The sequence below is a fragment of the Chelonia mydas genome, chromosome 7, assembly GCF_015237465.2.
Source record: "Chelonia mydas isolate rCheMyd1 chromosome 7, rCheMyd1.pri.v2, whole genome shotgun sequence".
Taxonomy (NCBI): Eukaryota; Metazoa; Chordata; order Testudines; family Cheloniidae; genus Chelonia; species Chelonia mydas.
Genome location: NC_057853.1, coordinates 79,111,931 through 79,139,497, shown reverse-complemented (window position 1 = coordinate 79,139,497; position 27,567 = coordinate 79,111,931). Strand labels below are relative to the sequence as shown.

The following is a 27,567-nucleotide window of genomic DNA, read 5'->3' as shown; positions in this document are numbered from 1 at the left end:
CAGGTCTTATAAAGATTTTACAGATGGCTAAACTGAGAAACAGGAAAGGAAAAGGCTAGATTTTCAATTGTCCACCATTTTTGGATGCCAAATTTGAGACCATTTTATTCTAGACTGTTTCACATCCTATTTCATCCCCACAGACCTGCAAAGCAAATTCTCATTTACAAATCTCCTCCATCTGTGTTGGTGCCATACATCACCATGATATATTTGCAAATGCTAAATTAAATGTGAATTTTCACTGCACTTTCAATTCTGCTGCATCTACTGCCTGGAATAGATTTTCTATCAGAATTGCAGCTGTCCCCCTTCTCATCTCTCCCTCCCAGACTTGTCTGAATTCTTTCAGCAAAAGTATACTTAATGATTTATTCTAAAAACAATTTGTTAGTCCCCTAATATGCTGGTTTTGTTTTGTTTGGGAGGGAGGGTCTCAAGTCACCATTTCCAGTGCTGATACAAAATGGGGTTCACTCATTTCATTGTATTGAAAAGGGGGCACAGCTAAGAGCACAGGTTACAAATATTCAAGGGATTCTTTACCAAAACCACAGGTTTCAGAGTAGCAGCCATATTAGTCTGTATTTGCAAAAAGAAAAGGGGTACTTGTGGCACCTTAGAGACGAACAAATTTATCTGAGCATAAGCTTTCGTGAGCTAAAATGCATGGTTATAACAGGCTCTCTCAGAGTTACAGCTGAATAATCTGTGACTCCTTTTTCCTCAGTGCCATAATGCACTTTGGGTCTATTTAATAGGACTATTTTAAGACAGTTTAATCCAAGATTTATAACCTACATTCTGGGACAGGGATTCCTTCCTTTCCTGTAAGATTTCCAAATGAGAACAAGCATTTTGGTAAAAAGAAAAGGAGTACTTGTGGCACCTTAGAGACTAACAAATTTATTTGAGCATAAGCTTTCGTGAGCTGCAGCTCACTTCATCGGATGCATTCAGTGGACTTTCCACTCCATACGGCTAAATTCAGTGCCTTGCATAATGACAGGTTTCAGAGTAGCAGCCGTTAGTCTGTATTCGCAAAAAGAAAAGGAGTACTTGTGGCACCTTAGAGACGAACAAATTTATCTGAGCATAAGCTTTCGTGAGCTACGGTTGCACTGAATGCATCCGATGAAGTGAGCTGTAGCTCGCAAAAGCTTATGCTCAAATAAATTTGTTCATCTCTAAGGTGCCACAAGTACTCCTTTTCTTTTTACCAAAATGCTTGTTCTCATTTGGAAATCTTACAGGAAAGGAAGGAATCCCTGTCCCAGAATGTAGGTTATAAATCTTGGATTAAACTGTCTTAAAATAGTCCTATTAAATAGACCCAAAGTGCATTATGGCACTGAGGAAAAAGGAGTCACAGATTATTCAGCTGTAACTCTGAGAGAGCCTGTTATAACCATGCATTTTAATTAACCAGATCAGCTGAAGAAATGTTGTCTGTACACTGCAGTATAGCTGTCTGCCTTGTAAAGTACCCTGTCGATAAATAGAGGACTTCTTTTTCTGAGGCTGCCATTCCCCCAAGCCTTTTCAAGTACATAGAAAAAATGGAAGATTTTTTTTAATAATTAAAGTACTATGAAATTAGCCTTAGGCAAATCTGCTGCCTTTTTCCAGTGTAAAGACGTCTTGGCTGTAATATACATGTGGTACCACAATAAATCATTGACATTAACATTACAAATCAATTTGGTTGAAATGTGAGACTGCTACAAAACCCTGACAGCGGCAGCACTATCAAAATACAGAGTGGCTTTAGGAAATCAAATGCTTTCTTCTAAATTAATCAGAATACTGTTAAACTAAGGCCAGTAACTCAGCAATAACCTAGACATTGATTTATAGTTCAGAACTCTTCTTTGAACATTATGATGATGTTTCATGTAAAACTTGTCTGGCTTGCTGGTACAGGTTTCATAATGAAGGTGTGGATTTTGGAAATATTGCTTGATTTTAGCTTTAAGGAAATCAATTGTTTCACTATAGCTCACATGTCTCTTATTACAAAATCAGTGTAGTTCTACTTGAGAACCATAAACAAAGGTTTCAACCTTACAACATCAATTCTCCATTTAAAGAAATTACTAAAAAATAACATAGGACTAAGTGGTTTTAACCAATATCAATAATATTGGCCTAGAAACAAAAGATATTGCCCAAGACAGAAACCAAAAGGTGCATTACATTGACCTTGTTACCAGTGTGATAGTTAATATTAGGAAAGGGGTCATGGAGCAGGGCAGAAACCAGTAATGAAGGAAGTGTGTATATAAATTCTGCCATAATGAGACAACGTACTGTATAAATCACTTGCGCACAGAGCTGGGAGCAGAACCCTGGATCTTTTACCTACTAAAGGACAGGCCTCTACCACTTAAGCTAAAGGAAAACTCATTTATCTGGGGGAGGTGACTGTAGGTCCCTTTTCTTCTCTGTGGACCAGATAGCCACATCACCCACGCAGGCACTCAAAGCCAGGGCTTGCCACTACTAACAGATAGTATCTAGAGCCAGTTAGCACGGTGCTTGTGAAGGTACTTATATGTCCTTTTACAGGGAGGATGGATGTAATGATTAGTGATCAATAAATGAAATTAAACATTCTGACTATATTAACTATTCAAGCCATAGTTAACATAAAACAGTTATGCACTTGAGAGTTTGCTTGCTTCTGTGCTTGAATTTGGTTATAGCCAAAGGACCTTTTTTCCAACTTGCATTTCTCAATGAAACTTTCATATACAGGCAAACTCCTGTGTCCCTTATGAATAAAAATATTCAACTGTGTCACCCTAACTACCATCTGTTAATGTCTGACAGTTAACACAGAAGTTTCTGTGGCCAAATTATAGCTGCCCTAGATGAAGAGAGTTCCCTCTCGTAGCGCTCCTAAGACTGCACTCCATGAGCGTGTAGTGCAGGGATGTGCATTTTTGCTGGAGCTGTTGTCAGCACTGCGTCCCTCGCAGAGGTTGTGGCTGGGTGAGGTGGTAATGAGGCAGTGGATCTGTGTCCCTAATACTTCATTCTCTCTTCCTTACAGTACAGCTCCACTGGAAATACAATCGGGTCCTTTGATTTAAGGAGTCTAAATGGTAAATGGGGGTAAAGAAGTTGCATGCATGCAATGAGGAGCCAACATTTCTTTTTGCCCATCGAGTTTCTTATTTTCTTTCTACCTGGCCACCCTTACCCATTTCTTTTCTAGTTTGGAGAGTCAGAGCAACCTCTATCCTGCCTTTCTGCTTTATCTTTTTCCCATCTCTTTTCCCCCCATGTTCCTTTCTTGTTACCTACTGAAAATTAAAATCTCTATTGCTGGAATACACTTTCCCGTGTAACTCTTGCTCTGGAGGTATAATCAGATGAGGAATTCTGTCCTTTGCTTCACAATTAACTAATGTTTATTTGTGTCTGGAAGCTCCTTTGCAATTGGAAGTGCATTTGTTTGGGAGCAAGGAACTTTGGAGGCAGAAGAATCTTTGCTGGATTGGGGTAGGGCTTTCAGAGAAGCTGACATCTATCTGTAGCCTTTGGAGTCTCTCTCATTTCTGAGATATAAAACATTAAAACAGAAAAGAAGATTATGAAGAGGCAGAAAAGCCTGACAAAGTAACGAATGGTAACATTTTACCCTATTCTAAAAATATGCCTGACCTGAACAATCTTTGTAGATTCACCTAACCTGGGACTGTGGAATTCTTCCACTGTAACACAGCTCTCTCCACAGGCATGACCGCATTAAAAATCTGTTCGGGGTGGGGAACCGGGGTGAAAATTAATAAGAAGTCCTGTTGCTGACACATTGAAAGGAACAAGATAGTAAACTGTTGGTGGGAATATGACATGTTCCCCTCATGGTTGCACTTATTACTTTTTTCACATCCTTCCATGGATATTATTAATGAACTAACCCAGAGCAGCCTTCCAATATCATAGTTAAAATGCATGAGCTCAAGCATGTTCCACCACCTATCTCTACCGTTACGATGAAGAAGGAAGAATTTTTTTTTTGTCCAGATCTGGTGAGTAGAACTCTTCCCAGTTGCCTTTAAGTCAAATTTTGACAGCATCCTTTGTTCTACTTAAAGCCTCTTCTCCTGTACAAGTTCAAAGAACTAAACGTACATAAAGAACCTCATGTTCTTCTGTGGCAGAGTTTTGCTACCTGTGGGTATCTACTAGCATAGCTTCCCATTGGAGCCCTTCTGTCTGCTGGCTGCCTGAGGAAGGAGCTGAGTGTTTCACAAATTTAGCAGCTGTGACTGACTTCAGCTTCAAACAAATGTTTAAATAATGTTGCTTGATGGCAGGCTGCAGTAAGCTCCATGCAGTGGATGTCTGAGTTTTAATCAACGCCACCATACCAGACAGCTAGCAGTCAGACCGAATGCCACATTAGATATTTTGGGAGTCCTGGGGGATAGGGAAAGGCAGCCTCCCTTGGAAAGTGTTTTGTATACATTTAGGGAAGCTTGTATTTTGGTATCTTCTTGCTTTTTTTGTTAAACAGGGAATTGCAATGAATATAGGCTAATTTCTTAAGCATATGGACTAAATGGAAATGATGAATACTTGTAATGATTTCTCAGTACAGAGTCTGTATCTGGGAGCATTTTCTTTTACCACCTCATTAATGACTTGGAGCCACTAAGGTTATAGTGCTGAATAAGGATTTAAATTTAATTGAAGTCCTCTGTTCTTTACTGACAAAATGTATTTTACACACTAGATGGATGTAATTAGTGAGATGAGGTTTTAAAAGAAATTGGCTTTGTTAAATTTAGTATTTGCCATGTCAGTTTATACATGAAACCAAACCATACAAATCACTGGTTCTATGGGATTGGGGAAAGAAACCAGTGATTTTTATGTAGAGTTTCTGATATGGAGTGGCTTTAATTCAAAATACTATTAAAATCCAAATAAAACATAGTCTCAAGTTTGATTATTCAACCTACTATTAAAATTGTTTTACACTGCCATAAAAAGATTATTCCTATTGTAAATGGACCATCTGATTTATATATTGTAGTAGGTGAAGAAAAGACAGCTTCCATTTTACAACAGAGAGATTTCTGTGATTGTGTTCTTATTAAAACATTCATAAACACATCCCCAACAGAATCCTGCTGGTTTATGCTACAGATGATTTAAGGACATGCAGTTCACAGTTACCTTTCTCACTACAAAGTCACCACCTTCTGGTCAACTGGGCAATAGTTTATTATTTAAAAATAACTTCATGTTCACCAATGACATCAGTTATAGAAATTCAGAATGTTGAGAGACTGTATTTGTGTTTAGATTTCCTTAAGCTATAAAATGAATGTTTGGAAAGAGCTTTACTAGAAAATATCAAATGCATACTGCTTCACAGAGCTAACTGCTCCCCTATAGCAGCTCGATTTTTATTTTTGACATTCTGTTGTTGAGAACGTTAAACCAATAATGAAGATTTAGAATTTGCAAAGCCTTAATGTGGGACTCTATTTAAAGGAAACACATATGCTTTTATCATATGTTCTTATAGCTGTTCATTACAAAACATATTTTTATGTGGTCATTTTGATTTAGGTACAAAGAAACTTACTATCCAAAATCATACATGTGTGAAGGGGAAGTGTTTTTTAAACAAGGGCAAATAAACTATGTGGCAATAGCAATGTACAGTATTATTAATACTACCAGGTAGATTTTGCTGCATGCCCAGTATAATGTTGACATTGTAGCTTAGAAATAACTGTCAAGTGTGATCTTGCACTTAATATTTAATCTGAATTCAAATAGAGAAGTAACAAAAAATAAGAAACTAGTTAATCACAGCTGTAGAGGCAATTAAGGACTGGCTCCACATTTCCTACTCAGTACTGTATACTATGAATCTCTCTGGTATTATGAAATTGGTAGACAGTATATTGCAGTGTGAATCACAGCTGCAATATGTGACCTTAATCTGTGAATGGTGAATTGCTAATATATGGTATGTATTTGTATTCAGTGTACTACAGTGTGAATGAGAAGAAGCTGGTTGGTATAAGGTAATGCAGAATAGAACCTAGTGACTCATATATTACTATATTTGTAGAACACTGTGGTGTGGAAGGATATTATACTCTGAGTAACATTCTGTGATTGTCAGTAAAAATCTAATATGCTGGAATATTAAACTGAATTTGATACACCTTAGAGAGAGGAAAAAACCTGTTCTCAAATAATCACTAAATGTTTTGGGTGAGTATGATATGATAGCAATTAATAGTGGACTAACTAGCTTGGTTAAAATAAGAACTTCTGAACCTTTGTCAAACACTTAAACCAAGCCCCAATAAAACTTTTTTCTAAGGCTCAAATAAGTTCAGTTACTTTAAATATATAGAGAGAATCATCAGTAGCCACTCTTTATACATCCTATTTTCAACCACTTTCCTCCTCCACCAAAAAGCAACCAATTTTCCTGAAATTTTGCTGCATCTCATCCCAAACTAGAAGACAGGAACCTGGGATAGATAGCCCATTGGTCCGACCCAGTTTGGCCATTCTTATGTTCTTAGAGTTTCTAGGAAGACTGGTAAAAATCAGAAATGCTGGTATAAATAGATTTCAATGGAACTGATTGTACGGAGATGAGGACCTTGTCCGTGGTGTCCTGAACATTTGCTTGAAATTCATAACTCTTTCTGGCTCAGCCTAGAAATGGTTAGGGGAAGAATTGGATGCATGGGAAGAGAACACTGGCAGGGCATGGAGGGTGGGATGAAGGAAGTACAGGAACCAGCAGGACATTAATGGAGTGCAAGGGATTGAGTGAAGTTTGGAGGAGTGGTACAAAGAAGTAGGTGAAGGGACAGGGAAAAAGCAGAGGCTCTTATCTACGTTAATTTTTTTTTTTTTGGAAATGTAATGTTAAGCACTTAATACAGCGAAGACTTCCACTCTGCCATCTATTCCACTGAAATATAACTGTTGTCCCTCACCTCTGATAGACTTGCGAAAGCCTTCAGCAAGGTAGCCTTGCTTAGATGGGCCTTATATAGACTCTCAGAGCAAAGAATCCCATCTTGTGGAGGAAGCTTAAACACCAACCAAATTCAAACTTCTCTGGGAAGATTTTTAGACACAAAGGGCAGTTAGATGCTCAACTCCAACTGAAAGTCAGTGGGAGATTTACCCAGCATTAATTGTGGCATAGGTGGTTAAGGAAGAATCATAGAAGTACTTCAAAAGCTCTTTTCACTGAGTATCCTTGTCATACCCATACACGGTAGCTGACAGCCTGCCACTTTGACATTAACAGCAGAATTAATACCTCTGAAACTTAGCACTGCTGGGTATATATAATATTATATCCTCACTGATTCATCATAACTAGCAGCATGACATCAATGCAAGAAGTACTAAAAACCATTATGCGGGAGGTAACAAAATAGTCAATGCAAAAAGTTTGAATTGTTCACAGATCAATTCATACCCAGATTTCCATGCAGATACCTGTAACATCTCCAGAAAATAACTCTTATCCACACTGAAGGCAGATGTAAGGTAAAAATGGGTAAAAGATTAGTACCAAGGTTTATATATGCCCAGAGCACTAGATGGGAATATTAAAAAAATCTAAATATATAAATATTTTTGGAAATGCACAAATCTTTTTTCTCTGAGTAAGAACTCAAGCACTTTTTACTTAATCTTGCCCCCCTTTTAGCATATGTGTAACCACTGGGGAAATGGGACATGTACTCACAACCCTTTACTATAACTACAGGACTCACGCATTCCCACTCTTGAGCACTCCCCTCTTCAACTAATATTACATGGTGGCACCTACATTAGCAGCCATTAAAAATTTACCAACAGTTGCCACACCATTGTATTGACTATACCACAGTTATAACCTATTACAAATATAGGAAATGCTGCCATATGCCAAGAGACATAACTGTTAGAAAATGCTGACTTAATAATGGTGACTGCTATATGCTCATTGCTATAACAAGGTGTGCTAGTTTCTAAGATGTGAAATTTTCTAATTGCACTGTTAGTTAAAATATTGGTCCACAGCTGGTCATCTCTCTGTAGAGCTGCTGCCAGAGTATCTTTAATTCATGTATTTCCTGTTTATAAGCCATTCAGAGTAGTCATGTGACGAATCTTTTCTGCACCCTATTGTCCCCATGTCATGCCATTATGCCACCAGTTAGATTGGCTACCGGTTAGCCTGAGGAGAAAATTTAAATCTTTACCCATATAATTTTTTTCTGTGATAACATCAAATCTTGCAAGGTGAGATGGGAGAAAAATCAAGGCATGAAATCACCAATGTAATGGGACACCTGAAGACAAACACCTGAGTACATACTTGTCATCACAATTTTCTATGTTCCTCCTGAGTCAGAGTTAAATGAATATTCAAGTAGATTAAGGGACACTGTACTCTAAAGTTGCCATCTTTCAGATGAGGTGGAAAGTCAAAGCCATTGACTCCATCTGGCCATTAAAGAGCTTGTAGTATTTTCCAGTATAGGTAGTGAGACAGGTGTCCTGCCTAAATTCAACCTCAGATAATTTGTTTCAGAATTCGGTTTACTTACATTCTTCCTGCAGTTTCAGTTGGACACACTGGGTGAAAGATTGGGCCACACTGAAGTCAGTGTCAAACCCTTTCATTGACTTCAGTAGGCCACTTGTTTGATCCACTTGTTAAAAAACTACTTCTACTTTTTGGATAGAGTTGCTATGAGTTTTATTAAACAACTGCTGCTCTCCACTCCAGAGATTGCTGCAGTTCATTGTTGGCTAGGGCTAGTAAGTGTTTGGTTAGGCTGAATAGTTAATGCTATTCAAAGCTACTTGATATCCATTGACTAACAAGCAAAGCATTAATGTAGTGAATAAGTCTTAAATCCCTTGGTTAATAGTGTTGTTGTAGACATGTTGGCCCCAGGATTTCAGAGAGATAAGGTGGGTGAGTTAATACTTTCTTTTATTAGACCAACTTCTCTTGATGGAAGAAACAAGCTTTCAAGCCTCACAGAGAAAAGAAAGTATTGCCTCACCCACCTTGTCACTCTCATACCTTTAAGTTAGTTTTTGTGAATTCAATTCAGGTTTATCTTACTGGATGGGTTTTACACTCCTGGTCAGATAATTGGTTTGTTGTGCTTTCTCTAGCATGTACATTTTCCAGGTACTGGGCTTTTTCTAATTTGGCCTCAAGGTGGTTGAATGTCCTCCCCTTTGATATCTGATCAAGTGTTTCAATATTTTAAAATTGCATTTAAAATATTTCTTTTCTTTCTTTATGTTGAATGTACTTCTATGTTTTGAGTTTATTTTATATGATATCTTGATGCTAGTTAATAGTGCTTTATAAATATATAATAATAATAATTTAATTCTTGCCTGCACCTTGTATTTCTTATATTATATGAACCTTTCATTAGCTGCTAGTGATGTAATAACAATTACAGCCCGGCACATTTCTTGCCAGCATTTTTATACTGCTGCCACTTTCTTCATTCACTCACTGAATTAATTTAGATTAAGACTCATGCAGAAATGTGAAATAAATGTGATTGCAGTGCAGTTGAATACTTAGCATAATACAGAGTTGGAAGGGAACCGCATTCTACTATTATGATGTATAGCACAAGACAAATTTAAAGCCAAAACATGAGTGTGAACTGAAATAGAGAGACACCTGTGATTAATCTAATCAGCCACTGGATGTCACTATGGTTCCACACAAATTCAGCTGAAAGAATATTTATCTAGAGTTGCGTGGCTAACTATTATGCAGACCATTAGAATGTAGTAAACTATGTCAGAATATCCAATTGCCTTTTCAGGAAAGTTATACAGTACATTTTTTTAAATTACATTTTTATATTGGACTTCACCAGGTCACAGAGCCAGGAAACTGTGTCCGCCTCTTCCTTCCTTTCTTACCTTTAGCCCAATGTTTAGAGTCCTTGCCTGGGTTGTGGGAGATCAAGGTTTGAATTCCTGCTCTGGATCAGGCACTTAAACTCATAGCTCCTCCCTCCTAGGTAGGTGACCTAACCACCAGGTGAAAAGCTGTGCTGGGATGAGTTGCTCTCAGTCTCTATTTTTGGAAACTGTTCCACTTCTCAGTATAAAAACTTAAATATTCAGTGGAGCTGGAACTTGAACTCAGATCTCCCTCCTGCCAGGTGAGCATCCTAACTACCAGGCTATAATATAGGCTATTCTGCTCAGTATCTCCTGTTGAAGCTGTTCCACACTGAAAAAAATACTTAAATGTTCAGTGTGCCAGAGAGAGAGAATGCCTCTACAGCCTGATAATTCAGTAACTTATATAGGAGGTAGGAGATGTGGATTCAGATCACTCCTCTGAATCAGGCAAAGAAAAGATTTGAATCTAAATTCAAGTCTTGCTCAGGACTGGGGATTGAAACCAGGGTGTTCTACATCCCTGGCAAGTGCCTAACCACTGGGCTAAAGGTTGTAAAGGGGGAAATGTACTCCCACTTTCTCTCTCTTACACTTTGCTGGCCTGAAATAGACTTTTCAAATTTGTGAGAAAATCTAAACATTTTTGGAACTGAACCAAATATTTTCTCCTGATTTTTTCAGTTTGCTGGCTGAACTGAAAAATCAGTTATTCACCAGCTCTGTTTAGGGTTTCTGGGGCGCTGATTTTGTGCTTGCTTCTGTTCATATCACTTTTTAAAAATATAAAATACAAATACAAATCAAAAGAGAATAAAAAACCAGTAGACAGGGGCCTGGCCTACACTAGGAGATTACTTCATATAGCTACGACTCAGGGGTGTGTGAAAAATCCACCCCACTGGAAACATAGTTATACTGACCTAAATCCTCATGTAGGCAGTGCTAGCTCGATGGAAGAATTGGGGAGGTGGGGTACCTATGTTGACAGGAGAATCCCTCTTGTTGGCATAAGGAGTGTCTATATAGGTGTATAGTGTCTATATACCTACATGCCTCTAGCTTCCATCCAGGACACACCACACGATCCATTGTCTACAGCCAAGCTCTAAGATACAACCACATTTGGTCCAATCCCTCAGACAGAGACAAACACCTACAAGATCTCTATCAAGCATTCTTAAAACTACAATACCCCCCTGCTGAAGTGAAAAAACAGATTGAAGTTGACAGAAGAGTACCCAGAAGTCACCAACTACAGGACAGGCCCAACAAAGAAAATAACAGAACACCACTAGCCATCACCTTCAGCCCCCAACTAAAACCTCTCCAGCGCATCATGAAAGATTTACAACCTATCCTGAAAAATGATCCCTCACTCTCACAGATCTTGGGAGACAGACCAGTCCTCGCTTACAGACAGCCTTCTAACCTGAAGCAAATACTCTCCAGCAACCACACACCACACAACAAAAACACTAACCCAGGAACCTATCCTTGCAACAAAGCCGATGCCAACTCTGTCCACATATTTATTCAAGTGACACCATCATAGGACCTAATAACATTAGCCACGCCGTCAGGGGCTCGTTCACCTGCACATCTACCAATGTGATATATGCCATCATGTGCCAGCAATGCCCCTCTGCCATGTACATTGGCCAAACCGGACAGTCTCTACGCAAAAGAATAAATGGACACAAATCTGACATCAGGAATTGTAACATTCAAAAACCAGTAGAAGAACACTTCAACCTCTCTGGCCACTCAGTAAAAGATTTAAGGATGGCAATTTTGCAACAGAAAAGCTTCAGAAACAGATTCCAATGAGAAACTGCTGAGCTTTAATTAATATGCAAACTAGATACCATTAACTTGGGTATGAACAGAGATTGGGAGTGGCTCGATCATTACACATTTTGAATCCATTTCCCTATGTTAAGTATCCTCACACCTTCTTGTCAACTGTCTAAATGGGCCATCTTGATTATCACTACAAAAGTGTTTTTTTTCTCCTGATGCTAATAGCTCATCTTAACTAATTAGCCTCTAACAGTTTGTATGGCAACTTCCAACTTATCTGTGTATATATATATATTTCTTCTTACTATGTGTTCCATTCTATGCATCCGATGAAGTGGATGAGCCCATGAAAGTTTATGCTCTAATAAATTTGTTAGTCTCTAAGGTGACACAAGTACTCCTGTTCTTTTTATATTGAAGTGGTGCAGGTGCAGCTATTCCCCCGTAGTGTTTTAAGTGTAGACATACCCAGGGATATAGCAGATTATATCTGGAATGAAGGGCCTCAGGTTCCGATCTGTGACCAAGGAGCACTCTTTTGGAGGAGGAATAGGAGAAGGCATCACTGGCTTCAAGCCACCTTGGCGCTCCCCTATTTCTGGAGTGTCCTGACACTACTCAAGTCCAAGGTGTAAATTAAGGGTACCTGGAGATCACTGGCACATAAGGGTATCCTGTCCACACCCACTTCCTCCAGTCATGCCTATACACTGGCAATCTGGTGGGGTAGCATAAAAGGGACTATGGCTGCTGTACAACACCTGTTGATTTCTCTGCATAACAGAAATTCTCCAGTTGGACGGTTTAAGGTAGCTTTATGACAGAGTGGCACAAAGTTGCCCTACGTAAAGCAAAATCTGGGCCAGGATCAGAGTTATTTGCACATATTTGAGGAAGAATGAGAAGGACCATATGATCCTGAAAACTTAAAAAACCTCCACCTGTTTTTCAGGAAAGGAGAGTCTTTTTAACCAAAACTTACTGTAGTTCAGTGGAATTTACCCTGTAGGACTGGAAATCAAAACGGTTAGGATTTGCGACACCAGGACTGTACGGTATAGACAGCCAAAACGAGTGGTTTTAACACAGTTGTTAAATTGTGTAGCTAAATGGTAACATGAGTTGGTCAACCTAGGACTCCACCTAGATTCAAACATGGTATTTTTAATCTGTAGATAACATGGTTTGAGGCTAGAGTAAACCTTTTTATAACCCGTAGTCACCACAGCTGGATTTAATAACCATTATTCAACTCAGCCCTCTTCAGCTGTTCAGTTGGGGATTGTTGGCACAGGCCTTTATGTTCTGCACAGTGAGCCAGCAGTTTCTTTATCAAATAACTGTAGTGATCATTACCCATCCATCTGTGTTTACCACTGAAAATATGTGAAAATGTAAATATAAACTATTAGGCATCTTTCATATAATAATTGACTAAATTGCCTTTCTAATCATGTCTATACTTTAATATAAACATGTTGAATTTTCATTATTATCTTAACCATCTACGCTGAAGAATTTAGTAATAATGGTTTCAGTGGCTGGTATTTGAAGAGACTCCATAGTTGGCCTCAGTTTTGTGCCTGTCTTTCTTTCACACCGACACACAGCTGGATTTTAAAAAAATGCAGTTTGTTTTTACAAGTATTTTCCTCTGGAAGAGATTGTAGATTATTTTCTATTTAGTATTTTCTTCATGTATGGTCAGATTGAGGCATTAAAAAACTTGACACATTTTTAAAGTCAACCTTATAAAATATTTTAAACATATTTAACATCATATTTCACTGAGGACACAAAGTTACTTAGAACATGTACTGAATATTTTTATATAGAAATGATCCTGGATTAGTTGTATAAAACAGATTTTTCTAAGTATATGAATCACCCCAAAATAGCGTTCTTTATCCTTTCATTTTTTGGTAAATGTATTTTTTTCTGTTTGGCTGCATATAGTGTTAGTCACCATTTTAGGCACTGGTGAAGCCAAACAGTACATGCCTTTTAATCCTGTCTTTCTGGCAAACCCTAATCCTTCATTTCAGTCATAGGCAAGGTTTGTTGGTAGAAAATATAGTTCTTTAATGGATTTAGATGTGTTCATTTTACTGACATTTTATATAGAATTTCAAAACTACAAGTTGGAAAAATTACATTATGTTCAGCAGTACAGTTTAAAGTGCACCAAGCACCTGCATTATTAATCATGTTGGAATCGAAGACTCTGCACTCAGTAAACATATGGTACCAGAATTACATGGTACATGCTTCAGTATTTTATGAATAATCCACTCTCTATTATTTTCTGTTTATAGACCTTAAAAAAGAAAATAATTTTACTACACTAAAATGAGCTTAAGTGCATTAGTGCTGTTTAAATGATGCGTTCTGACCTTGTTTCATGATATCTAGCATAGTTCAAGGTGATTTGTTTTGATTATTTTTCCCCAGTAAGCAAAGAATCCACAAGAACACCCTGTTAAAAGATTTTGCTTTTTCTAATCTGCTGCAGTGAAACTGTGCTGTAGAAACATTCCCTCCCAAGTGGTCAAAGACGTGCAATTTACTAAGCCAAATCAAGTTACAAAATAGAGATAATGAAATTACTGATTAGCTTCTTTAATGATGCTGTTCTATTTGAAAAATGAGAAAGAAGAGCGTTTAAAAGATCCTTTGTCTAATATGTTAGGATTATAACTTATTTTAATATATGGGTGATGGTATATTTTGCAATCAATACAGTTTTGTCAATGACTTTGAGGGAGAGGGACAGTGATCCAGATTACAAATAGCCATCTGGATTGCTCCAGAAACATACTGATGAATGACTTCACGTTAAAAATTAATATCTATGAATTCTTGTAATGTCAGCAGGGTTATGATGATAAAAATCATTTGTCATTTTTTTTAAAGATCATTTAGATGTATTTTTCCTCTGGTTAGAGAATAACCAGTTTTCATTGTAAGCTCTTTCCAGTTGCTGTGGTGTTTCTAAAATGTACCCTGATTGGCTTTCTAAATACTTGAAGCTTCATTTAGCTATCACATGGGTGGTATGCAAAGCACATCCAGATACTCTAATGAGCACAGACCACAAATAAAAAAATGAAGAAAATGACAGATTTAATGGTTTGATTAACCACATTAATGTCTTTGACAGTCTTGAAAAGAGAATTTCTAATAAGCACCCAAACAAATGTGTGCAGGAAGTGGTCTTGCATTTGCTACTGCACATTTGAGTTCCTCTAATTACATCAATAAGGAATTTCTGCGCCTGGTTTAATGAATGCCTTTTGACTACTTTCTGAAAGGCAACTGGATGTAAGAAGGGATAAACACTGGCACCTTTTGTATGAAGCCACATGAACAGATTTCTATTAGTAGTTATCAGCCCTAGAAACTCTTTGTATTTTCATATAGTACAGTAAACTGCATTCTACATTCTTTTCTGTTTTCTTTATTAAGCCTGGATTTTTCTCTCCCCTTAGCTTTCTGTGACACACACTGGTCTCCTGAAACTTTTACTTAGCATTGGCTTTTTGATCATGCTTTACATGGCACAAAAATCAAGCATTCTTTCAGGGCTGTTCCTGCACCATCTCTAAGCTCAAGCAACTCCTAGAATTTATATGAAGCTATAGTACCTGGCTCATTCAATGTGTCTTTGATTCATAAAGTGAACTTCAAAACATTTTTCTTTGTATTGTTGTCATTTTTCTCCCCCAAACAGAGGCACACTCACTGCAGATGTGGTGGATTAGTTATGAAAGAAGTTTTCTATTTGAAAACAAGTGAGATTTTAATGAAATCAGCAGATGATCTGTACAATAGAGCTGAAGCTTCATATTATTTGTGGTATTTAAATTTCAATGAGTTGATTATGTATGAGAGTAAAATGACCGGTATTATGAATGTACCAAAAAAGTGACATGGAAGTGCTGTGCCAAAGGAGTGAAAACCCCCCACGTCCCCTTTATAGTCACTAGAGTTCAATAAAGCACCACTATTTCCCAGCTTTTAAAAGCTTTTTTTATCTCAACGGTTCATACCTCACATTCCCTGGAGCCTGATTTGTTATACGTGCAGGGTCCTGTTCCATTCAGCAACATCTCACTGGTTTCAGTGTTGGTAGGTTTATAATCTACATAAAATTCCTGTGTGGTTGGAGTCATTTGCTTCAGTGACTGTCGTTTTTTTTTTCCTGTGCCTTCGCATGAGAGAGTGTTGCTGCAGCTGCTTCATACTGGCTGGGTAACGCTTCCATGACACATAGATTACCAGCAGGATCACAAGCACAGACAAAAAAAGGGCCACACTCCCTGCTATTATTTTATGAAAGGAGATGTGTTCTGTGTCATGCTCGAGTTCTGAGCTGGATTCGGTGGTTCCGATAGTTGGGGGCAGAGGAGGCTTGCTGTCATGTTTAGGCCTGGTGAGTTTTGGTTTAAATGTTGGCTTTGGGGGAGCTCTTGCTAATTCAAACCTCTCTGTAGTACTTTTGCCACAGATGCTGTAGTTTTTCACTGCATCAATAACATTCACCCCTTGCAGCTCTTTGGGGCTGGCACAGATAATTGTATTTTCCCTCAGCCCTTTAAAACTTTTTAGCCAGTTTACCAGAGAGCAAATGTTTCTGCTGCATTCCCATATATTCCCAGCAAGGCTGATATCATTGAGGGATATCCAAGAATCCAAAATTTCTTGACCAATAAATGTGAGCTTGTTTGAATCCAGGTTGAGGCGCTGTAAATTGGGCACACACTGAAAAACACTAGGTCCACTGAAAGCTTCTATTTCATTACCAGATAAATCAAGCCTTTGTAATGAGCTCCAGGTCCAGGACATAGTTTGTCCTATCACACTGATTTTATTCCACTGTAAATAAAGGTTTTGAAGGCTGACTAGTCTTGGAAAAAGTGCCAGGTTGAGCTTAGAAAACTGATTGTGCTCCAGGTGAAGCTCCTTCAGCCTGATCATGCCTGCAAAGACATTCCTTGCTAAACTTCGGATGCGATTGTAACCCAGGTCCAGAAGTTCAAGATTCCTACAATCTTGGAATATTCGAACAGGGATGGTTCTTAGGGAATTGGATCGCAAATGTAAACTCAGCAGCTTCCTTAAGCCCCTGAACTGTTCAGATCCCAGAGACTGCAGCTGATTGTATGACAGATCCAAGTTACGGAGATTTGTCACAGGTCTGAAGGTATTATTAAGAAAAAAGGCGATTCTGTTGGAACTCAGGATCAACTCTTTTAGTCTGCGTATTCCATTGAAAGCATTTTCGTCAATATTGCTGATGTGGTTATGGTCTAGATACAGCCAGGTGAGCTGATTTAGACCTTTAAACTGATTATGTTTTAGTTTTTGGAGGCTGTTATAGCGAAGGGACAAACCTAAACAACCAGCAGATATAGTCAAGGGTATCTCCTGTAATTTCTGAGATTCACAATATACCATTTTTCCTTCACACCTACAGCTCTTAGGGCATCCTCGTTCAGCAGAAGAAAGCATTGTCAGTAATACGGTAGGGGCTAGTACCAGGGCTACAGCTGATCCGCTCAGTAGCCTAATTACATTGAAACCTGGAAATAAAAACAACTTAGAAAAGTTATCCCCCCAAAAGATCAGTCATTTTAAAAATCATGCTAAGACTCTTTCTTTTAAAAATCATTTAAAAAATTTCTAGCTTGACAGCTACTTTGCACATTATTTTCTTTTACTCAGATTTAAAAAATGTCTTTATAAATATTATAAAATAGTTAAAATGTCTATTGATTACATTTATTTAAACTATGATCCTAAATCATATCAAGGTAGGTCTATAGAACAATTAAAACAGGGTCTATGCAGAAGCTACAAACTGTATATTTAAAAAAATGAAAAACATACCCATCCTTTGTGTTGTTCAAAGGTCGTCCTTAGGTCTTTTGTTTTTGGTTAGGGTGCCACAAGCATGACAGTCCCTGTCAGCTGCACTGTTGTGAGTCAGGGCTTGCTGACACCCAGGAAGAAAAATTGGACCCCTTGGGAGATGGACTGATTTTGGAACATTATTCTTTGCCAGCCATGCAGAACACTCCAAGAATAAATAAATCCCAACACACCATTCACAGCAAAATGTCAGATTCTTCCTAGGTAATAGGATCTTCATGGATATTACGGTTTTGCATCTTTACAGTTAGAAACCTGGCTTTTAAAATCTCTCTTTATGTGAAAGCATGACAGATTCCTCAAAGCAACAATTAGCTATCTGAATTCACACCTCTGTATTCCATAGTACAGCAGTTATTGTAGTTAGCTCCCGATCCAGCTATGAAGCTGCTTTGGAGCACAGAATAACAGAATAACACCGTACAATGAACAAGCTCTGTTCACTTCTGCATACTGTCATTCTGAAAGCTCCTCCGACTGTTGCTTTGGTTTCAGTGAATGCAGTCTTATGTATAGCTGCCCCCAGTGGTGAAGAATATTATGGGCATGTGCAGAAATGTCTTTCTTTTATCTTGCAAATGAGTAAACTCTGCTGGGAAATGTGATTGTTCTGGGTAACTAAATGGGAGTGGAGTGGTCAGCTTCAGTGTGAACTAACAAAATATTCCGAAACTTACAAATCCTCTGTCTCTTTTGATTCTGTCAAAGAGTTTTTACAAACACAAACACTCGGTTTTCACAATAACTCACTACTTTTTAACTACATCAACTACTTACTGTGCCTGTAATCCAGCATTTTAACAAGGATAGACTATTTATATCATGACAAATATTTTTAGGCTATCATTTTGCCTCTTGCCTTTTTTTAAAAAAAATCACAGTGAAAAGGAAGTTGGGGATAAAAATATCAGGTTCATTTTATTTCATAACTTGCTATCACAGTATTAACTGTTTTTAACTAAATCTAGCTTGTGTTTAAAATACAGTCCTGTGAGCAAACGAGCCAAATAGATTTAACATGGAATCTGGTCCCACTGATTTTGTCATATTAAGTAAAGACATGCTTAGGGAGGTTTTTAATGTGTATTTACTGTAATTTAAAGAACTTTTAACGTGTATAACTTAATTTAACAAACCCAGCAATAGATTTTTTTACTTCTGTACAATCTAAAGAACATAAAAATTAAGATATAAATACATTTGTGGCTAACCCTTATGTGTGAGACCAAGAATCCTCCATCCCTCCCCTTCCTCACTGCATGGGATTAAGGAGCCTCTACCCCCTGTGTGACCTGTTGGAACAGAGCCTTCCTCTTTCCCATTGCATGCTCAGTGCCAGGGTATGATGGAATTATAGCACTGGGGCTGCTACTGAGATTCTCCCCCTCAATGAAGAATGTGTCTGAAAGGTGGTAGAGAGTAGGTGGAACAATGGCTCAATCTGCTGCAAGAGGTAGCCAGAGCAAAAGAGTATACCATATCCTTTAACGGGGTGGTGCTGATTGCATTCCCCCAAATGTAGCTGGGGAGCTCTGAGCTCTTTGAGGCAGAATACCTTCAGTGATCTACTGGGGTACTGTGGCTCTGCACTTTGTGCCTTACTATGGGCTGTGGCTTGTGTCACAATGAGGCCTCTTGTGATTTACAATCAGATGAAAGCATACAGCTTCATGTAACACAATTCCTTCTGAAACATACCACATTTTGAAATGTGATCAGTGCACTGGGAATGTTCTAACATTTTACATTGTGGTTCTAAACAGAGCATGAAAACCCTGAGGTAGTTTTCTAACATTTCCCCCTTACTAGGCATGGCTTTATCAGTAACTAATAACAAAAACCACTAATACAGCATAAATCCCAACCAGAGCTTTATTCCTGAGCTTGCTGTCCCAAGGATTTTCCTCCAGGATCTGCTCTGTCCTCCTGCCTAGGGACCACTCCCATCTCTCTGGTTGAGCTAAGGAGTCCACTCAGCCACCAAAAGTAAGCAGAACTTCAGTAGCTTTTTTCATGATTCTAACGATTGCCAATAGGGTGAGCAAACAAAAGAGCCCTGCCATCCTGTTAGTCTGTTATTTCTACTTTATAAAGTAGAAAATAGTGATGAGGCATTGCTGAACGGAGCAAGTGTGGAACATGATGTTAATTGCTTGTCAAGTTCAATTTTCTTAACTGAATCTTTTTTGAATTATACAAGCAGAAAAAGTGCCAGTATCGGATAACCACTTTTTCTTCACTTGCATTTGTGTCTTCAGACAGCTGAACAGATTTTGTTTAAATTGTGCAACCAAAATCACTTCCACCACAAGACCTTGTATACCAAGTTTCAGCATAACATTTTACAGCCAAATTGTAAACTTTTGAAAATCAGAGGCTTTAACTGAAGTCCTGACTATATCTTAGCTATGAAAGCACCTGAGAATTTGTACATGATTGGCCTGCTTCACATCTCATTGACACTGGTTATACAACGGTATACGGTGCAACTGATTTCAATGGAGTTACCTCCCAATTTACAGAACTGTGAGAAAAGAATCGGACCCAAACTTTTTGGTTGACTCTTGTTCTACACCCTGGTTTTCTTCACTTTTTATGTATAAACTCCCTTTTGTAATAATGATGACATATATGTTAGAGGGATTATTGCAATTTTGGGGTAGCTGAAGTATAGCAGTGTCTTCATATAAGTACACTAACTCAAAATTTAATAAATTCATTGTGAATTTAATTTTATGTTATTTATACATTAGTATTCCACAATGTTGCTCCTGAATGTTGATATTGTTCATACTGGATTGTAAGTTATTCACTGTATTTTGTCAATCAATCTTCCATTCTGGTCCACTGGGAACAACAGTTCCAAGCAAGAGGAGACTGCAAGTAGCAGAAATCTTGAGGGCCACACACCAACAGGGTATTGCTGCTCAGAGGGAATGTTTGTCACTTTTCTTTGTCTGATAGGAAGGTGTCTCCTGAGATGTCCCAAAGTCCCTGGAAGTTTCAGTCAGTTTGTTTTTGTGACTTTCTCAGGGATTGCAGGACTTCTGTTTTTGACATAGATTGTGATTCCACAGAAGCTGTGGAGGATGGTATATCTCACTAGTCATGAACTGTGCCTTAACAGCTATGCATCTACTCTTTGAGAGCTAACTTTTTCTTCTAGGCTTTGACTACATTGGGAAAATGAAGTGTGTGAGCAAATGTGCTAGCACCTTCTTAAACCTGACTTAGCACCTGTAACGGGTTGGATCACAGAAACCTCTTTGGGATTGCCACCTCGTGTGCTGGGACTACCTCTGAGCCTGTTTTCCCTGCTAGCTTGGGACTTCAGTACCTTGCCTTGTTTGAGTCAGACACACTTGCCTGTTACAAACACAGACCCAAGTCTGAACCACATCCCCCACAAGCTGCAGGCTTAACTGAAAACCGCTTAAGAAGTGCCCCTGTCTCCAGCACTCAGATACCCAGCTCTCGGTGGTGTCCAAACCCCAAATAAATCCATTTTACCCATCCATCCATTATCCATTAAACCCATAAATTGTTCACCCTCTATAACACTGAGAGAGAGATATGCACAGCTGTTTGCCCCCAAGGTATTAATACTTACTTACTCTGGGTTAATTAATAAGTAAAAAGTGTTTTTATTAAATATAAAAAGTAGGCTTTAAGTGGTTCCAAGTAATAACAGACAGAACAAAGTAAATTACCAAACAAAATAAAATAACACACAGAAGTCTAAGCCTAATACAGTAGGAAACTAAATGCAGGCAAATATCACCCTCAGAGATGTTCCAATAAGCTTCTTTGACAGACTAGCCTCCTTCTAGTCTGGGCCCAATCCTTTCCCCGATACAGTCTTTGTTCCAGCTCAGAAAAGCTATATAAGGGGGTGGAACAGAACTAGCTAGGGGATTTCTGCAGCCCCCTTTGTTCTGTTCTACCCCCTTATATAGCTTTGGCACAAGGTAGGAATCTTTTGTCTCTTTGGGTCCCCACCCCTCCTTCTAAATGGAAAAGCCCCAGGTTAAGATGGATTCTAATACCGGGTGACATAGTCACATGTCCTGTGAGACCCCAAGCCTTCATTCTTCCCAGCCTGACTCACAGGAAGGCTTGCAAGTAAACAGATCCATCTACGATTAGTTGTCCCAGTTGATGGGAATCATCAAGATTCCGAACCACCATTAATGGCCCACACTTTGCAAAATTACAGTAGGACCTAAGAGTTATATTTCTAGTTTCAGATACAAGAATGATACATTAATACAAATAGGATGACCACACTCAGTAGATTATAAGTTTTGTAATGCTTTACAAGAGACCTGTTGCATGAAGCATAGTCCAGTTACATTATATTCACACTTATTAGCATATTTTCATAAAATTGTATGGAGTGCAATGTCACAGCACCTTGTTAAACCTGACTTAGCACCTAGCATAGACAAAGACGGACACATTTTAAAATGTGTTAGGAGTAGAGCTGGGTGAATAATTGATTTTTTTTAACTGAACTGCCTCTATTGTTTTGATTCTTTCTCTGAACCAAATCCGTCACTTCTAACTTGAGAGCAAAGGTGGTCAAACTGCCATAGAATATGCTCTTTTGTGCTTTTTTTTTTTTTTTGCTGGATAATGTAAATGCTGCCATAAAAGATGATGGGGTCTAGATGTGACACAAGGAGATGCAAACTGTAGCCCCCAACATGTCTCTGAGCCAACAGGAATAGATACATCGAGCATCTCTGCCCTCCCAGACACTTCAACCACTGGATTTTCACTTCCTGCCTGGGCTAGCCCAGGCCACTTTTGGGGCAGTGCTGGTTCGCTGCAGCTTCTCAGTGGAGCAAGGTAGGTGGTTACCTGGCATGGCTGCAACACCCCTCAGGGAGGATGTTCCATCACCAGGGGCCCAGCAACTTGGTTTACTAGCGGAAGCTGGCATAGCCAAGGGGTGAATCAAGTACCTTATATTGTTTTGTGAAACTCAGTACGTGTAACCCCCATAGAGCTGATTTGGAATTGGGGCAGTTTAGGAAGTACAATAAGAGAAGTCCTTGCAATTTTTCAGGCTCATTAAAATAGCTGGGACATGCAGCAGCTGCCACCATTTTCTGTCAACATTTGGCAATAGAGGTAGGAAGGCGGCACGTGGAGTAAATGATTTGTGAGGCCCACAAGCGAGGGGAAGAAGGATAAATGAAGATAGTTACAAATATTTCCAGGACTATATCAGCATAGGGAATCAAGTGTTATCGGATTTTGCTCACCGAAATAACAGTAAATATTTGCCTGTGCCATCACGGGCTTCCCATCTTCCACATTCAGTGTTCTCTGTGTAAGAGGTGATCTTTTTTTGTTGAAGCATTTGATCAGAATGAGTTTTTGGTAAAAATGTTTTTACTTCTGTAAGGCTGCTAAGAAGTCCACAGGCTACAGGTTACTTCACCTTCTGAAAAGCCACAATGATCCTTTCCCACTGCACTACCCTCATTTCTTACTGCACAAATCCAATAATGTAGGATTCTGGATTTAGAAGTTTTGTATCCAGAGATACAGTTGCTGTATCTATCACCACTTACTTGTTTTTTAAACACACATACCTGTTCAGAACTGTGGTTGACAAATATTCTCACATTACTCTCTTTGGATTCATGAAGTGGCTAAATTCGCCGTTTATGAGGTGGTGTTTGGCAATAAGGAAGGCAGGAATCAAGAGGGTTAGCAATTGTAGTTTGTTCTAAATTGTATTGTAGTGTGTGATCACTGTCCATTTAAAGGTAGATAAGTCTAATAAGATGTGTTCATCATTTTTGGCAGCACTGATTAAAGGAACCTGCTGTTCTTTGAGGATAAGATTAGAACTGGTTAAGTACACCAAACAGGCTATAAACTCCCAACATAAACATCTGATCATGGGAAAGTGAGAGATACAGACAGGATTTGGCAAGGGCTGAGAGGAAAAGGAATGTAGAGGAGGGTCAGTGGTTTAGGATAGAGTATAGGTGAGGCAGAGGGAGGAGGTGAGAAGGTTCAGGGTTCACATGCAGGATGCAGGTGTATGGGGGATTCTACAGAGGATGGTAATGGATGGAGGCATCAAAGTGAGACTTCAGTGCAGTACCTGAACAGAACCTGGGTTTTTACATAATGTGGAAACTTAGGTGTTAGGCAAGGGAGGCTCAGTCTCCAAAGAAGAGCTTCCTTTGTATGGCTAATATTCCTTGCCCTCACTGCGGGTTAAATCATCCAGAGGTACAGGCTCTGTGATGAGCTGAAGGGAGACCAGAAGCAGGAGGGGAGCCATGCTCTTTCTGTACCAATCACTCTCAGCATTTTGCCTCCTAGGCTTTGAGTGCTTTCAGAGGACACTGGGGACACTACCCACATCAGTCAGTCACGGCCTCTGTATACCCCCAGGATTTCCCCAATTCCATGCAGGGCTACACAAGACATTGTGTTCTCCATGCACGGTTGCACACAACACCAAAATGATTCAAGGATTTATGCAGTTGCAAACATTCCTTCATTGTGTGCATTATGGATGGAACACAGAGGGCTCTGTGGTGCCCTGCTGCATACAAGAATAGGAAGCATACCCGTTCAGTGAACGTGATGCCAAGATTGTGCTCATGACATGCAATGACTAGATTTCCAGGATCATACCATGACTCCTACATGCTTGCAGGGGACTGTGATACTCCTCTTGGGTTTCTTATACTATGATACTGAAGTTACCTTAAGAGTTGGCAGCTTCCCTCAATTGTTACATCTGGTGGTATGTTCACTTGGAGATACAAAATTCCCAGTTGACTTACTCATATGGAGATGATGAACCTTTTTTTTTTCAGTTGTTTAGTGACAGCACACTCTCTCACTGGTTATGCGGCATCTCAGTTAAAAGAGGGATCTGAACAGCAGAAGTACAGGGCCTCAACAATGAATGCTTGCGACTGTGTCTGCAGCCTCTGTCTTTGTGTGGGTCCACTGTAGTGTTTGCTGGAAAGACTGCCTGCTGTCTGGTTGCTCATATAGTGCACACTCTTCGCATTTGTTCTTCAGAACTTAGTGGTAGCCATCTATGAGATCAGTCTTCCGTCCAGTTAGTTCTCTTAGGGGCATACATCTCTAGGCTGCTGTGAGATTTCTGCAGATGAAGTATGTGTATCAGCAGCAGAGCATGGTGGGTGGCCAAGGTGACAAACCTACCTCTTGGGGAGCCAGATTGCCATAGGGTGAATGCTGCAGTTGCCTCTGTGCAAACATGAAGCATAGACATACGTTATGTTTCCACATACTTTCCATTTCATCAGTGTTGTGGCTAAGGGATTGGGCCAGAGTGCCTCAGACATGTTTCCTATTAGACATTTAATGTGCACTTACTTGCTTCTTGCCTTTCCAGATAACGCTGTCTAGACTCCTTACCATATGATGCAGGCAATGAACCCTCAGCATCCGTGAGGTCAGTTCAGGAGCTCCTTTTGGGTGAGGTGAAATCCCCACTATATGGGTGAGACAGTTGGGAAAAAGTGTGGTCTAGTGAATTAGGCATGGGAGTGGGAGCCATAAAAACTGCATTAATCTTGCTGCTAGCGCAGACTTGCTTTGTGACTTTGGACATGTCACTTACCACCTCTGAGTCTCTATTTCTCAATCTATGAAATGGGGTTAGTGACATTTGCCTTCGATATAATGAGAGTGCAAATAGGAGAACATTTGGCTTTTCCTGTGACATTCATTATTTTCCATACCTCTATCATGTCCCATCTTATTTATCTTTTCTCTGAATGGAACAGTCACAGTATTTTGAAAATCTCTATACAGAGGTCCCTTCATGTCCCTAGTCATTTGCATCACCCGCCTCTTGGGTTCTTTTATTTCTGTTGAATCTTTTCTGAGATAGGGTGACCCCAACTGAACACAATATCCAAGGTGAGGACATAGTAATAAACAAGTTCTGTTATATATCAGCATCACTAGTTTAAATATAAAGATACAGAATTTTTCTCTTTAATTATATACCATTTCCTTGATCCTTAGGTTATCAAAAGTGACCATTTCAATTCATCTCAGGACTTTTCTTTCAGAGGACAGTAGGACAAAGAAATCCAGCCCCCCATTTTGAAAATCCCCCAAAATTCCACAGATGATTTTTTTTTTATTTTGTTTAGAAATTTTTGCAGAAAATATATAGCATTTTTCCTCCACCTCTAGTGGAAAGATGGCACAGAATGGCCCATTTCTTACCTTCCACCTCTGTTTGCTGTAATGTTTCTCACACTATATATTCCAGATAGTCCTCCCGTTAATGGGGGACCATAATGACGTCAGGTACTATGAATAGAAATAGAATGTTTCATGATGGTGGTGATAGAGTTGGTGGGGTTAGTTTGTGAGTTTCATTGATACTACTTGGATCAAGTGTTCTTTATAGTGCTAATGTATTTTCTTTTTCCTATTTGCTTTATTCTCCTCAATGTTAATAAGTCCCTGATGTTGGCTGTGTATATTCTACTGATCTATTGAGGATTAATCCCTTTTTGGGTGAAATTGTATCCAGTTATGTTTAATGTGGTTGCGCATTTAGAACCTGACTCTGCCACCATAATTCAAGCTGAGAAGAATCTGCCTCTGCAAGGGGCTGCTTGAAGAGTAAAGTACTACTTAGTGTGAATAGTTGAGGCAGAATTCAACAATTATTGAATAGGGATTCATATATAGAATGAGCACATTAATGAGAGCTTGTCACACCAGTGCTCTGTAGTCAGTAGGGCACTGGCTTCTGTTTCGTATCTGGGTGGGGTTTAAGGTGTTGGTTTTCACATATACAGCCATAAACAATGTGTATGGTATCTCTTGCCATGTGATCAGCACTTTCAGCAGCGGTGCTCTAGAAGCTCCCAGTGTAAAAGGAAAGTGGCTAGTGGAAGGATGTTTTTCATAAGGGGTTCCATGCTCTAGACTGCACTCACCACTGCCTTACAAATTGTGTCCTTGATGCTCTTCAGGCCCTGGTGGTGAGCATGTTATAAATGCTTAGATGAAAATGCAAACTGCAAGTCTCTACTTTTGCCTTGGGCTTTTCCTGGTGGATGGTTTGATGGATTTGAAATAATTGATTTGGGAAGGCCAGTATTTTATGGTAGGTGGATTCCTGGGGTAGTCCACTCGGAGATGTTGGGGTGCTTTGGGGGGCATGCTATATGATACAATGATTATATTTTAGCCTTGTATGTTAGTGTCTTGTACCAGAACAGAATTTAAGATAGGTGATCTGAAATAAATATTTATATCTATCTATCTCCTTCACATAAGGAAAGTGATATTTAATTGTTTGGGACAGAGTGAAAGGTTTCAGATAAACCAAGGGCTAAATTCTGTGAGCTTTTCTCATTTCTTTACTTCTATAGGAGCTTTGCCTGAGTAAGGACTGATGGACTGGTCCCTAAGTCTATTCGTGAGAGGTGTTCTATATCTGAAACTCCCATTGACTTCAATGGGAGTTGTAGGTGCTCAGCACTAATTTGAATTAGCCTCTAAATTAGTAGGTAGAAACAATTATCTTTTCTAGTTTCGAACCACTTGTTTGATCTACAGGGTCTTTTAGTAATTTAATTGCTCTTTAGCATAAACAGACATACAGGTGCAAGCAATTAAAGAGCGCGGTACATCTTGATTTCATTTAGCCTATTAAATATTTTAAAATCAGTTTCAGTTTCTCTTTGTATCCATTTATTCCTTAAAAACTACAAAGAGCAAAAACGCTCCAATCTGGCCATATTAAAACCCTTACTCATCCTTGAGCTTTGGTACTTTCGAACTGTTAGGTTATGTCATTTACAAAGCCCACAGATGGGCAGAATAATCTGTTACCACAGAAAGTATTAG

General features: G+C 39.0%; 2 protein-coding genes across 4 annotated transcripts in view; one reads left to right on the top strand and one right to left on the bottom strand.

The window, feature by feature from the left end:
- The window catches only part of LRRTM3 (leucine rich repeat transmembrane neuronal 3), a 119,382-nt gene extending 101,239 nt beyond the window's left edge, over positions 1-18,143 (bottom strand). The window contains 3 exon segments of the mRNA XM_007054634.4: positions 15,798-15,947; positions 15,949-17,330; positions 17,638-18,143. Of these exon segments, the coding sequence (XP_007054696.1) occupies positions 15,798-15,947; positions 15,949-17,330; positions 17,638-17,641 (1,536 nt within the window). The 5' untranslated portion in view covers positions 17,642-18,143.
- CTNNA3 (catenin alpha 3) overlaps positions 1-27,567 on the top strand; it is an 891,674-nt gene that overhangs the window by 371,087 nt on the left and 493,020 nt on the right. The gene's annotated exons all lie outside the window — the stretch shown is intronic.